Genomic DNA, 14,492 nt, shown 5'->3' on the forward strand with positions numbered 1-14,492 from the left:
TTTAGTTGAATGCATGTACAATTTTTGAGGTACTTATACTTACTATATTTTCATGTTTGCTACTTTATACATCATATACATTACTCTGACAGCCACTGTTTCTATTTGTTTTGACTGAATTAAGATTTTGAAGCAGGACTTGTATTTGTATTGCAGAATCACATTGTTGTGTTGTAACTATTACTTAAGGAAAACATCTGAATAATTCTTACATCAGTGGGTCATATTAATCTGCTTGGAGCCCCAGGGCGAAATTATCTGCTGGATCCCTATTAAACGTCCTCTCTTCCTTCCCCTCTCTGTGTATTATGCATCCCATGCTAGGGTATTGTGCGAGTTCCAGGTTTGTTGTGTTGTTACGCCAAACACAAATTCATTAGGACGCCATTCAGGCACACCTTCAGCTGAAATAATTAAGGTCTTTAATCAATTTATTGTCAATTTATTTTGACAAAGGCTCTTTAAGACAGGGCCTCAGGATCAGCTAATGCAGCAGGGTTCACCTTGAGGCCATGTCAGTTGATATTGTTCTTTAGTAGTGTATATTCCCATATCCCTACTTTGTCTGGGTGGTAATCCAGTTTTGTTTAGATCATTGTACTAGTAAATTATAGGATTAACCTCTTCAAGATTAAAGACCCAGTCTCTTCTCTTCCCAAAAAGACAATTCGAAAACTGCAGCACATTGAGAACGCTGCTGCCACAGTTCTAACCAGAAACAGTAAAACTGAGCCCATTGCTCTGATTAAATCTTTACACTGGCTTACACTTAGTTATAGAATTGATTTAAAAGCGCTGTGGCATGTTTACAAATCACTTAACAGCCTAAGGCCAAAATATGTCTCTGATAGGCATGAAAAATAAACCTAATAAGCACTTCAGATCTTTATAGGAAGCAGTCAGCTACTAGTGCCTTGAATCAGAACCAAATTGGGTTCTACGGCTGCTCTTAGGTGCTGTGCTGCACACAGATGGAGGTTCTTGACAGTTTTCAACATGCCCATGTGGAGTCACTTTCAAATTCAAATTAAAGCTGCTCCTGTTCTCCAATGCCTTTGATTGATTCATTTCTGAAGGGCAATTTTAGTTTTGTATTGGTGCACCTTACTTCTGCACTGGAACTTTATTTCTTGTCTACTTTTTCGTCTGTTTGCACAATTTATTTTGTGGTTGTCATGTATTTCATCCCCTTATGTCAAATCTTTTGACTTGCCTCCGCCTTAATACAAAAGTTCTTCTTGTGTGGGTTAACTGGGCAGAGAAGAATCCTTTATTGATGGGTCATTGGTCTTCATTAATGAAATTAATGTGTGTTGAATGAGTGTTTCAGCTAAGCATTTTGTCATGCGATAATCTGAGTCAGTGAGGAACAGAAGATACCTGAACTAACTCATCTCCACCATGGACAATCCATCCCCTTCCCCTCCACAACAAACTGTTCACAAAGAACACTTCAGGAGATCATTCCTACACTACAGCACTGTATAACAGCCCATCTCTTTGTGACAGATGAACACAATGCTGCACTACCATCTGTATATACTATATATTATAGACCGCATTATACACGGTCATTCTGCACAGTTCTTATTGAACTCCAGCCTCTTTTTCTTTTACATTGTACATCATTCTGTTTCTGATTTATATATTGTGTGTATAGATTATTTATTTTTATTCTAATTTTTATTCAATGAAGTTTTTTTTTTTTTTTTCATTCAGTATCACACCTGTAATTCTGCAGTTCTGTTTTTTAATTTTTAACTCTGTTGTTACAGTTTGCTATCTATCTATCTATCTATCTATAGATAGATAGATAGATAGATAATTTAATCAATCATTTCAAATCATTTTTTTTTGTACACTGCTTTGAAATCTATCGTTCCCAAAACATATAGTAGAAGCCTCAAAGAATTTGTGAACACCCCTTCATTTTCATCAGTGTGTATCAAACAGAGAGCCTATATTGTCTGACAATACCTTTTAAGTGAACTAAAATCACTGTAAAGCACAGGCCTCTGGTGGCATAATTGCTTAATTAACAAATGTCCCAGCTGGAGACCTCCTCGATGTGCCACCGGCAAGTCTATGTCTGTCAGTATAAGAGAATAATACATCTGCTCAGTTCCCTGATGCTGCATCTTCTGTCTGTTGCTAATAGACAATACAGATGTAATAAAACATTGGCTGGAGCTAAATATGTTCAGGGACACTATTTTAACACACCAGTCTGGTGATGAACAACTCTAATACCCGTACAGTACACCCCCCCCTCAATTTCCAGCAGGGTGGGTCTAATTATAGTGGCCCAAACACATTATCCAACTTTTGTGCCCTGATGATATGATCAGAGAGTCAGAGAGTCTCTGGTAGTTTACAAATCCTGACTCATGCACTAGGATTGACACATACTTGGATCAAACACAGCCATAACCAGAATAGCCATGTGGTTAGACTGTGTGGGTGAGGTAAACAGACTGTGTCTGAGAGCTACCTGAGAGGCTGCATGGCAGACAAACGAAAGCTTTTGCTGTCATCTTTCAGTCGTTCATTAGTGACTAGTGACATCTAGCGGTTACAAGTCAGACATGTCTGCTGCTGAAGTTCACGCTGTTACATGGAGCCGTACCTGCTCTATTTTCTGTGCCTCAATGAACGAGCACTCAAGCGCTCAAGTTATGAATTAAATTTTAAATAGAAAGCTGCTGGGTCGATGCGCGCAGTAGTCTCACCGATCATTTCCATATTTTAACGACAGCTGTCTATATGCTCCCCTGTCAGGGACACGGGTGACATAACTCCAATAAGCTTAGTTATACAGTGTAAAGTGAGTGTGTCGGTGTTACCCCCAAAACCAAAATAACAATCTGATGTGACACACGACCAGCTGGCTACGTCAGGCTGCGCACATTTGCATCTGGCGCACGCAGGGTGGAAGTGAAGTGGACGGTACAGTAGTCTCCAAGCGAGCCACAGTAGTCCGTTACTAGCTTTTTGTAACCCGTCAAGGTTCAGAAGATACCTGACACATGGCGCAAATCTGTCTGTAAAGTGAACCCAGCAATTTTTAAGTGTCATAAAGTAGCTGTCAACTTGCAAACCTAGCTGGTTAGCTGGATGGCTAGTGATAATGAACTGTTATGCATTGTCGGACAATCAGCTAGTGTTACTCCGGCTAATGCTCCTTTAGCCATCTTGCTGTCACTGACATCACTCCGTGCGCTGACGACATGAGATGTCTGCATAACTTTTTATCTGCTGGACATTCAGTTACTGCAAAATTTTCACCATGGACAGCGAAGGCAGCAATTACAGGCCGCAGTTTGGAGACAATAGCAAGCTAGCACAGCTAGCAAGCCGTCGTGGCTGCTAAGCTTGCTAAAAGCTGTCTTGCCTGGTGCGTGTCTGGAGCCGCACTGAAAACGTCGAGGTATGTTGTTTAACCAACCAAACTCTGCCTCTGGTCAGTGTGTTTGGGTCTTATTTCACACGTGATCGTGAGACAGACTTGATAAGGGAGTGCACTGTGGACCTCTCAATGAGCAAGCACAATAAACTTTGTTTACTCATTGTTTTTAAAACTAGTGTTAGTGGCTAACTCGCTATTAGCTAGTTAAGTTCAAGCTAGCTAGTAATTGATCCAAGGAAAAGGAAAAGTTTGTAAAGATCGCAGAGGTAGATAAAGCAAGTTCAGCTGGTAGTGATTTGGATACGATCAAACGGGGCAAACATCCTAGTGATTTGTCATGTGGCAGTGATAATGTGAGCACCTGCCATGTAAGGAATTATAATGTCAGCCTACCGAGCTTAGGTTTGTCAGGTATAAACACAACGTTTTTATGCTCTACTTTCTCTTGGAGATGGTAATATAAATGCTTAGTAAGCTCTGTTTGTTTGTTTGTCTTCTTGCAGTTTTCCCTTGCATCAAAACTATGATGGAGAGTTGTGCGCATCATCAAAGTTCACCATAGGTGACACCTGTTACCCATCTCAGGTACCTGCACCATGGATCAGGATGATATGACAGACCAAATCACAGCAGCTTGTAGCCAACCACTGTTCCACAACCAAGACTTGACTGTGACTGACCAAGACTCAGCACCACAGCAGCCCAGCTCTGACATAATGTTGTCACAATCCAAAGTGATGAGCAACAGCACTGAAGGCACTGACTTGGTAAAAACGGAGGAAGAGCTCAGTAATGGCGCATGTGGAGTTGAGACTATGGTAGCTTTACACTGTCCTGGTGACAGTGGAGATGTTACTGGTGAGGGTGACTGTAATGCTCTAAGCAACGATGGCATGTCAGAGTTTTCAAACAGTGACCTCTCTCTACCTGAAGTCTGCATTTCCACCAACAGCAATAGCTTTGAGGAGGATATGAACTATGAGGTCCAGCAAGCTTATAGGATATTCACTGGCTTTCTCTTGGACAAGCACAAAGCAATCACCACCCCATTTCTCCACCCCATCGGCCACCAAGAAGCCCAGCATGGTATTGGAGGGGTCCGGGGCAGGGGTCAGGGACAGCTCAGGCAGTCGATGTGCTTGAGGAGGATGGAGGAAAAGTTCATCAGCCAGGAGTATGAGACCATAACAGAGTTTGTTGCAGACTTCAGACTGATGTTGGAGAACTGTTATCGCTACCATGGGGTGGATCACTGGATCTCCAAACAGGCTCAAAAGCTGGAAATCATGCTGGAGCAGAAGCTTACATTGCTGTCCAGGTAAGCATAAAGTAATTACATTGTTGAAGAAATTGCTTAGCTGACAGATGTTTAAAATCATTACAAGGATGCAATCATAGAGGGCCTAAATGGTGTTTTCTATGGCATGTGCATCTTGAGGGCAACAAACATTTATCTGGCAAGGTTATTAGCTCACAATAATTACTTTATTGCTAGCCAGTATATCCACACTGCATGAAGTGTCCATAGTATGATAATTATAATCGTAACTGTTTTGTAGGCTATGATTCAGAGTGTGTGTGTGTCAAACTATCATCATGGGCATCGTGTCAGGATGCAGGAAAACGATAACCATGAAACTCAGGAAGGTTTATTTTTAAATATCAATGAAAGGCAATCAAAAATATAAGGGGGGGGGATAACACATGGGCTGTTGAATCAGAACTGCCGCCCCATGCAATGGTGGAAGGGAGAATGGATGTGAGAGCTCTAAATAACCTTGTGGTGACCAGGTGAACTCGATCAGATAATGAGAGGTGGTGAGGGTGAAATCAAGAGCCAATCGGTGATGAGGAAAGGAAAGGAAGTGAGGTAGGTGAAGGAGTGGAAAATGAAAGAAAACAGGAAACTTTACTACAATAACTATTGTTAATGAGAGAAAGGGAGTGTGTTCAGCAGCATGCATGATCCTATTATTGATTAAATACTTACACAGTTACACAGATTACACCAGTAATGTAGAGCTACTGTCTCTTTACTTCCAACAATCATGAAAGCTACCAGAAAGCAACTTTGTTGCATCTGTTTTTCCCCTCTATCTGTCAAACAAGGACGCTGCGAGAGAAGACAACCTTGGCAGTAACTTCTAAAGGACGTTTCGGTGCAGAAGAGGAACGGGGATCAGGGGGCACCTCCACAAGAAGGAGACTGGCACCTCGAAGCCTGGCTACTATCACTGTTGGTGGGCATGAGTCAATCATGGTCCAGACCTTACGGCTAGAAGAGCAACAGAGGGCCAAGGAGGAGAAGAGGTGAGTGAATATTTCAGAGGGAAGATTAAAAGTTCCTGTCACATGTAGATTTTTATAGGGCATTGTTTAAATTTGGTGGAAATGTGAACAAGCTAACAACCTACATATGTTTTCTGACTTTTCAGGCAACGTGAGCTTGAGAAGAAAGAAGCAGAGGAGATGTCAGCCAAAGAGGTGGAAGAGTGGGAGCAGACTTTGCTGTCACAGGCTTCCCCTCACACCGTGGATACACTTTGGGAACTCCCTGCCATAGGGCATTTCCTCTGCCTGGCTCAGACTGCCCTTAACCTCCCAGAGATTGTATTTTTTGAGCTGGAGCGTTGTTTACTGATGCCCCGCTGCAGCCTCCTGCTCTCCAAAATCATGTCTTCCCTACTGTCCCCACCCCAGCGGAGGGCCACTCTGCACCGCCGGCCCACACTGCCTTACCGCCGCTGGGAGTCGGAGCTCAGGCAGCGGGTCATGGGTTGGTATCGAGTTGTTGGTGCCTCCCATGATCAGCCAAGTCGGGCTGAGCAGCTGGGTCTCTGTCACCAGTTCTTCAGCGTCCTCGGGGAGGTGAGTCCTTTGGAGGAGAAACCTTTTCACCTGGTGCCCTTCTACCAGCGAGTATGGCTTCTGAAGGGGCTGTGTGATCATGTGTATGAGACACAGAAGGCTGTGCAGGATACTGTGCTGGCCCAGCCCATCCATGAATGTAGGGAGTCTGTTTTGGGCTATGACAGCAAGGAGAATGCCTATATACATTTCCCACATTTCTGTGGGGCAGACTTGAGGATCTACTGCCAGAGCCCCAGCACACCCCCAGCTTTCCCTTTCCCTTCTGTATGGGTCAAAAGGGTTGAAATAGAGCCAGGGACAGAGGGTGATGAGTCGGATGAGATGAAGGTTGCGGGGAATAAAAGTGACAGGGAGGGTTATGGAGGCTCCATGGACACAGGAGAGTCTGATGATTTTGGAAAGGAAAGAGCAGAGACACCTGGAGTTTTCAGAAGGGAAAATGGGGATGGAGAGGATGATAAAAAAAGGTTTAAATTGTGGTCACTGAAGAAGGAGGAAGGGTCTGAATCAGGGTCCTCTGATAGAGACTCCTGCAAAAACTCTAAATTGGACCTAAAAATACACACTAACCCCTTGTCCCTTTCACACACTAGTCCTACTGAAAGAAGTGGCCTGAAAATGACTTTGAAGGAAGAGACTGTAGAGTTGGAGCATCAATCGAAGAGATTCTCATTAAAACAGGAGCAGGGCTTCTCATTGTCCTCAATACGCACCATTAAAGCAGAGACACAGGAGCCTTGTCTGAGTGTAGGGGAGCACAGCTACACAGGCAGGTCCCCCGCTCGCTCAATGAGTCTGGCCCCCCCAACCAAACCGGTGGGGCTCAAAATGGAGGAAGATGGTCCCAGTCAGGGACACCAAAGATCTTGTTTGGAATGTTGTAAAAGCAAAACTAGTAATGTTAAATCTGAGGGGCACGACTGCTGTGGCACATCAGGGCTAACAACACAGCTGTCTTCTGAGAGCACTCAAAACTCAAGTGAAGAGAGGGTGAATGACAAAATCTGGACAAAAAAAAAAAAGCGGAAGAAAAAGCGACTGAGGGAACAGCTGCCGAGGGTGAAAGGAGAGCACAAGCAGCTGCAGCACGTGGACAGGATGAGGCTGTCCCCAGCTGAGGCTGCCAAGTCTACAGTGCGGAGAGTTGCCACAACTATCAAGAGAAAAGACAAGAAGAAAAAACATAAAATGGGTGAGACAAAGCTCAAAAGCCAGTGGTTTCATTTGGCATTGCATCATCTTTATTGATTGAAATGTGCATTCATTGCCACAGTGCCATATTGGATAGTTTAGAAATTGACTTTATTATTCAGTTTATGTTTTTCAATAATAACTTTTCGGTCCAGTGACTGTGTGTTTTCTTGTTGACAGGAAAAAAACTTGAATGTTCAAAGAAAATTAAAGATGAACCTTCAGTTGAACCATCATTTAAGGTAGTCGCTCTCATGCAAAATGTTCCATTCATCTTTATTCATCTATAACCATTTTGAAGTCTTGTTTTAAGCCTCACCAATCCTCTGTCCACATTTTTCTTGTCAGTCTTGATTAAGATGTTCTCACTCACTAGTTTGTTTTTTCTTTGCTTTAGTTGGTATGCACCAGTCTTGAACAGTTGAGAGAGCTGATCAGTAAGACAGAAGACGAGCTCGATGACTTGGAGAGCACCAAAAAGAGACTGGCATGTGACAATCATAGTTCTGTCAACACGATTTACCCGATTTACCACGATTGACCCAGAGCCTTCTGTATTTGGTGGAGAATACAATGTGCTCTCTCATTTTAATGTTGGTGACTTGACTTTTTTTTCTTTGTTTGAACTGACAGGGCCGGTGGTATTATAGGAGAGAAGCAGTGAAAGAACTCCATAGCACTCTAATCAGACTACTGAATGAGCTTTCACCCTGGGAACCCAAACTTGTTAAGGCCTACCAAAGGAACAGGTACAACTCCTTTGACTTTTAAATGATGACTGGATCAAACCTTTATAAAAACTATTTTTTTGTCCTGATAATAATACTTAGTTTGTTAGTTTAGTCTGTTTGAGCACGAAGCATAATAACCACAACTTTCTTCTCTTGCTTCTATGTCAGGCTTCGTTTGAAGAAGGAATTTGATGATTTCAAGAAGCACCCAGAGTACAGTAACTTTGTGCGTGAGGAGTGTATTTCATCATCATCATCAGATGAAGATGAAGAGAGAGGTTTGGGCAAAGAGGTGTTTTCACTCACAGATCATTATAGAAGGTCAGAAGAGGAAGACCTGGAACATATAGTACCCAGAGGTCTTTGGAGTGGAGGTAAAGTAATTTAACTACAATCTAACATTCAAATTTTGGTTACTGTAATGTAATAATAAAGACTCCAATTGTGTTGTCCTTGTTGATAATGTCTTTGGCCCTGGCTTTTGCCAGCACAGAGCCATTATGTCTGTTTATCTGTCCGTCTTTAATGCCAGTAATGCCATGTTGGCCATAACTTACAAATTAATATGCTAATTGTGTCACAATTTAACACAAATGTCTAATAGGATAAAATGATGAAGTGATGACATTTTACTCTTCTGACCTTTATCAATGCTGTAACTCGGGAAGAGGAGATTGTGAACCTATTTGCAGCAACTTGGCTGGTTGGCAGAGGCATACAACCACAAGACAGTAATTCTAGCTCTAGAGGCTGCTTTGCAGTGAGAGTGACACAGTTCTGATCTTATTTAACTTCTCTAGAGGAATTGAAATGAATCTTACTACCTGTCTGTTAAAGTATAGATGACTAAGTGATTCACACATGCCTAACAGACATCTCCTATTATGTTCTCAGCAAGCACCAGGGATTTTGTGGCTGATTCTGCTGGAGAAACAATGGCGACATACGTACCTCCCATCCACCTAAAACACCCTCTGGCATGCACAGAGAAAGGTGTCGGTCTGCTGTCAAGAGTTCAGACTGGTAGCAGTAACATTACTTTTGCCCCTGACTCTGGGCCACAGTCTAGATCTGAACTGGTGCCATCAAATCAATCCAGGGATTCAAACTCAGCGTGGGCAGTAGGGTCTCCAACCCAGACGCCACGGCCAACCAGACCCACCATCCTCCACCCCACCACTGGACTACCTAAGGGCTATACGCCCATCCCCACCCTGCTGGCTAAGAGTGTGGGAAACAAAGTGACCTTAATGAAAAGACCTGCAGATTGCCCAGGGGTCAACAACATAGATAGACAAAGCAAAGGGTCTTTGGTCTCCCTGCCTACCTCTGCAGTTGCTACCACAAAACTTTCAAATGCACAAACTTCTCCATCCAGTTCCCAGCTGAACTCACAACAAATGCAGGCACAAGGACCACAACAAACGCAAGTACATAGTCAACCAGGATTGGCCACAGTGACGGCAGCTCCTCTCAAATCACCACAGGTCAAACCAACCCAGACTGTACCAAAAAGTCCTGTCCAGGTGGTGTACAAGGTACCTGAGGGGCTGGGTCACCTTGTAAGAAAAGACAGCAGCAGCCCAGTCAAGATCTCTGTTCATCCTGTCATGAACCAGAACACTGGGGAGAATGTCATGCAGCAAGTAGTGATTCTGCCTTCTAACCTTCTTATTCATAAAACTGAAGAAAAAACATCTTCTTTACATCAACAACAATCAAAGGGCATTCAGGTCCCAGCTTCTAAAGTGGCCAGCCCCTTACGTATGTCCACCAATGTGCCTGGGTTCACCATTCCTGAAAACAGAATCCCTGTTCAGCAAGTGGCTCCCCTAAAAGATGCCAGGACAGTGAGAACCCCTTCTCCTTCTGTTTCGTCTCTTCAGCAACAGGAGACCCTGAACACAGCAGGGTTCAAGAGGTCACTAGTCTGCAGTACCCAAGCTAGCATACCACAATGTGTCACATCAAACCCCTCACCTGTCACAACTCTTTCCAGTGCAGTTTCTAATGAGCCTATTAAATCTACGGACCCAAAGCAGGAGCTTAAGACCGTGTGTATCCGAGACTCACAGTCCATCCTGGTAACAACAAGAGGAGGCAACACAGGCATTGTTAAAGTTCAGACATCCTCAGACCACAGTGCACTTGGTTCTTTGCCCACCAGTCCAGTGATCACCATCTCACCTCAGTTTAAAGCCTTCCTCGTATCCAAGACGTCACCAACTTTTTCTCCTTCTTCTCCCTCTCAAAGTTCTCCTTGCACCATCCCAGCAGTGACAAGTATCTCAGTAGCCCAACCTCAGAAGCAGGTTCCAGGTTCAGTATTAAAGTCCCCTTCCAATTTCACAACCCCCATGCACACTGGAGGTACTGGTAGCATTCCTGTTACTGGCCCAGGAAGCCAAACTGCAGGCACTACTATTGCTTTAAGTCAAGTCTCCAGCACCTCAGCTTGTTCTACAGTTGCAACAAAGGCTGGCCTGCTAGCACAGACAGCTCCTGTTGGTTCTCATTTTCAAGCATCATTAGTAAAAAACACTGTTGTTGTCCCATCACTGAGTACCTCTGGTGTTCCCCAAGTTCTCACACAAGCAGAGGTCATCCAAAAGACTGGTGTGAAATGGGCCAGTCCAGATGAGAGATCCCAAGTTACTAAATACATCCTGGTTACTCCCTCTTCTTCCCCCACCTCAAATGTAGCCTTACCAAAAGTCTCAACCTCTTCCACAAAATCCCTTCCTAGTTCAAGAGTCATGTTCATCAGTCAGCCCACAGTGACATCTTCCACCACCTTCCTGGGAAGCATTCCTAAGCAGGCAATAGCAACAGGGGCTAGTGGACAGTTGATCACCACTTCATTATCAAGTCAGACTCAAAAGATGGGAATAAGCCCAGGCCAGCCTATTAACAGTGGCAGCTCAGAAGCATTGTCCAAGATCAAGAACATCAGTCTACCCTCAGGTGGGTTTTTTTTAATATGGTCTTTTACTGTAATTCTCATAATAACTGCTGTATCTTGTGGTTGGATGGGACATTATTCATTTGTATGTGTTGAATTCATGGTTTAGTTGCATAAATGTGCAGATGTTGGCATAATGGTAACTCAAGAAATGTATATTATAGTAATACATCAAGCTAATAATAAGACAGTCTGTGTCAACTTTTAAGCTCATGAATGAATCAGTGTTTTTTGGGGCACTTGTGTAGCTCATGCTGATCTTGTTCCTACCTATTAAAAACAAAACAAGGATTCAGTTAAAAACATAGATGACTACTAGCTCACTGATTGTCTTGGTCTTAGACGATGCTTTGAATAGGTGGACAGTTAGTCAACATGAAAGTCAAGTATTGCTGCAGGGCCTTGGCAATCTGAGGCACAAACAATACACTTGTCTCAAGAAAACAAACTACTTTTACTTTTAACAGACCAAAGAACCCATGTAACACAGTTAATACTGCAGTAAATTTGTAATTCTTAAACCCCAACTACAGCTCAATTGTCAATGTTGGGTTATTGAGTAAAATGTTTTCCTCTGTGTCTCCAGGGGTTCAAATCCAGTTGTCAGGGAAGACAACAACCATTGGACAGACCATTGGTGCCCTGTCACGTTCTCCTTCCAAGATCACACCAGTGTCTGTCTCAGATACAAGCTGTCCAGCAGCCACCACCTCTGGATTGGTCCCAGTCACAAGTTCAAATACCATCACAACCTGTTCGGCCCAGCTTGCCTCTCACGCTTCTCTGACCACCAGCTCTCAAATCCAGGGTATCCCCTCCTTTACCATGATCTCCCAAACAGGCTCGGCCACATCTACTAGTGCCACTCTGCCTGCAGGAAACATGATCAAGAAGGACCTTGGAATGTATGCAAGTGGACCGTCCAGCAGCTCTCCTGCTCAGGTGACCACTGCCATGCTGAGTAGCCAAGCTCAAACCTCCACCCCCGCTCTTCTCCGTCAGCACTCAAAAATCCAAAGTGGTGTTGGTGAAGAAACCACTTCCCTCTTATCATCCACTCAACTGTCTCTAAATAAAACTTGTACATCCATCTCCTCTGCAGCAACCACCGTTACCCCATTCACCTCCTCTGCAACTGGCACAATCCAGCAGAGGATAGTTATCAACACCTCTACGCCCCTTGCTGCTGGCACACAGATCCTCCTTAACAGTGCACGCTTTGTAGTCCCTCCCCAGGGTTTGGGTCCAGGCAGTCATGTCCTTATCATCTCTAGCCCTGCACCACAACAAGTGCCTACTACCAGCACTACCAGCACTGGAGCGCCATTACTTCCCCATGGGGCAAGCCATGTCACTGTAGCCCCTCGAGCACCAGTATTACCCCAGTCCCCAGCCAGGCTGTCTGGTGTACCAGCTGCAAGTTCTCCTTTCGTAGCATGCACACCTGCTGTTGGTCCATCATTGCTAGCACCCACTCCCAGTATCACACCAGTCAGACTAACTGGAACAACTGGCCTAGGCTCAACATTGTTACCCAGTAAAACAAATGTAGTGTCTGCTCTACCTAGATTGCCATCTGTGCAAGCTGGTCCCTTTGCATCACCTCCTGTAGGTACACCCACTCTGGTCTCATCCCCACCAAGGTTAGGCAGCGTGCCACCCCTACTTTCCCCAGTAGGAACCAGTTCTCCTGCTTTTGGCTCAGCACTGGCTGCAATCAGATTAGCTGCAAGTACACCCACGCAAGCTGAATGTTCATCCACCATTTTGCCTGCAGTAGCACACCCCTTGCCCAGATTGTCAGCACCTCTATCATCCTTGCCTGTTTTACCCAGCCCATCAGCTTTGTCCCTGCCCAGTCCTGTCATACCAGTTCCAACACCCCTCTCCTTAGCTGCAGCTCCTCTGGTAGCAGGCACACCTTTGCACTCTTCTCTTCCTGCCCAGCAGGTGGTTTCAGTGACAACTCCAGGCCCAGGCATACAGCCCGAGCAGACAGCAGTTAGAACTGCAACACCCTCCACATCTCTATCACAGGCTTTACTGCATAGCAGTCTAGGCAACACATCAATCAAAAAACAGGTGCCTGCAGGCATGCAGCCAGTGCTTGCTGGCACACGAACACAAGTATTGCCAACAGTGGCTGTCCCGCCAATTGTAAGCACAGTGTCTAGGATGCAGACGCTGCCCATTGCTACAGTTCCACCAATCGGAAGCACTATTAACACCTTTGAAACAGCACCTGTGGTGACCACACCTCCATCAAGCAGCACTGTAATAATCACTCCAGCTCAACCTATCACATCACTGAAGACGAACACCGCCATCCACCCACCTGTTGTTCTGACCAATCAAGCACTTGGAAAGTACTCTCTGCAGACCTCAGCCTTAGGTATGCATAGCAATGTAGCATCCAAGCTACTAATTAGCCCTGATGGTGCTGTTTTGAGTACAGCTCAGTGCCAGGTCAATCCAGCACAGCTGAATGCCTGCCCCAAACCACTGGATGCACTGGTGGTTTCCCCCAACAATTCCACTGGAGCACTACACACACATGATTCCTCTTTACAGCCTTCGCAGGCAGACACAAAGTGAACCAATTGACTGAGACTGCTGTGAGGACTCACACTTTTCAACTGCTTCGTGCAGGGCTCATATCCATCGCTTGTAGTAATCCTGGGATTAGTTAAAGAACTGTTTTCCAGCTGTACTTTGACTTATAACTTACACTAGGATGCAGTAGCATTTACCTTTTGGTTAGAATATCTTATAGGTAATCTGTATGCTCAATCAAACATACTGGAAACGTATACTGTGATGGTTTTCTTGAGTGAAAACTATTGAGGTTGCCCTCAGATGAATGTTATAGACTCTTGACTTTCCTTTTTTTAACCTCATGGCCAGTAATGACAACTGTTGTAACAAATCAGTAGAAAATGGGAGGCTAGATAAAATGAATTTCAACTCAAGCTTTTGTAATACTTTTCAATGACATTAGATATTGCTTCAAGAAGTAATAATTGGGATACTATTCATTGGTACAATTTGCTCTACTTTATCTGTCAGTTTGAACAATACAGCTGTCTGTAACCAGATTTTGTCACGTTGTCCTTTTTTCAAATAGTAACTGTTTGAGAACTACATTTTACTTTTTAGCAATATAAATAAACTAATAGATGAATTTGTACTACATGTTTGCGCCCATATAAAATGTTTTGAAGTCACATTTATTTATTTTTACCATATAGATTTTTCAAAAATATTTACTAGGTACATTTTCATTGAACAAATGTGGACATTATTGCATGGAAATAAACAATGCGACTGTCCC

General features: G+C 44.0%; 1 protein-coding gene across 3 annotated transcripts; it reads left to right on the forward strand.

Moving 5' to 3' along the window:
- Positions 1-2,636: 2,636 nt before the first annotated feature.
- Positions 2,637-14,492, forward strand: LOC139611159 (uncharacterized bromodomain-containing protein 10). Of its 3 annotated transcripts, none has more exons than XM_071465544.1 (10): positions 2,637-3,427; positions 3,910-4,724; positions 5,516-5,716; positions 5,842-7,469; positions 7,649-7,710; positions 7,866-7,955; positions 8,102-8,217; positions 8,368-8,573; positions 9,094-11,163; positions 11,748-14,492. In XM_071465544.1, the coding sequence occupies exons 2-10, from the start codon at positions 4,003-4,005 to the stop codon at positions 13,754-13,756; spliced, it is 7,104 nt and encodes a 2,367-aa protein (XP_071321645.1). In that variant the 5' UTR covers positions 2,637-3,427; positions 3,910-4,002; the 3' UTR covers positions 13,757-14,492. The 3 variants fall into 3 exon arrangements, with proteins under 3 accessions (XP_071321645.1, XP_071321646.1, XP_071321647.1); XM_071465545.1 differs by lacking the exon at positions 2,637-3,427 and adding an exon at positions 3,475-3,817; XM_071465546.1 differs by lacking the exons at positions 2,637-3,427; positions 3,910-4,724 and adding an exon at positions 4,764-5,276.

The sequence above is a fragment of the Trachinotus anak genome, unplaced genomic scaffold (genome assembly GCF_046630095.1).
Source record: "Trachinotus anak isolate AG129_WGS33_773 ecotype Australia unplaced genomic scaffold, CSIRO_AGI_Tana_v1 ptg000028l, whole genome shotgun sequence".
NCBI lineage: Eukaryota > Metazoa > Chordata > Actinopteri > Carangiformes > Carangidae > Trachinotus > Trachinotus anak.

Coding starts and splice junctions, on each gene's coding strand:
- LOC139611159 (XM_071465544.1), top strand. CDS start 4,003: ATGGATCAGGATGATATGACAGACCAAATCACAGCAGCTTGTAGCCAA. Junction 5,717..5,841: donor AGGGCCAAGGAGGAGAAGAG/GTGAGTGAATAT, acceptor CTGACTTTTCAG/GCAACGTGAGCTTGAGAAGA. Junction 8,574..9,093: donor CAGAGGTCTTTGGAGTGGAG/GTAAAGTAATTT, acceptor TTATGTTCTCAG/CAAGCACCAGGGATTTTGTG.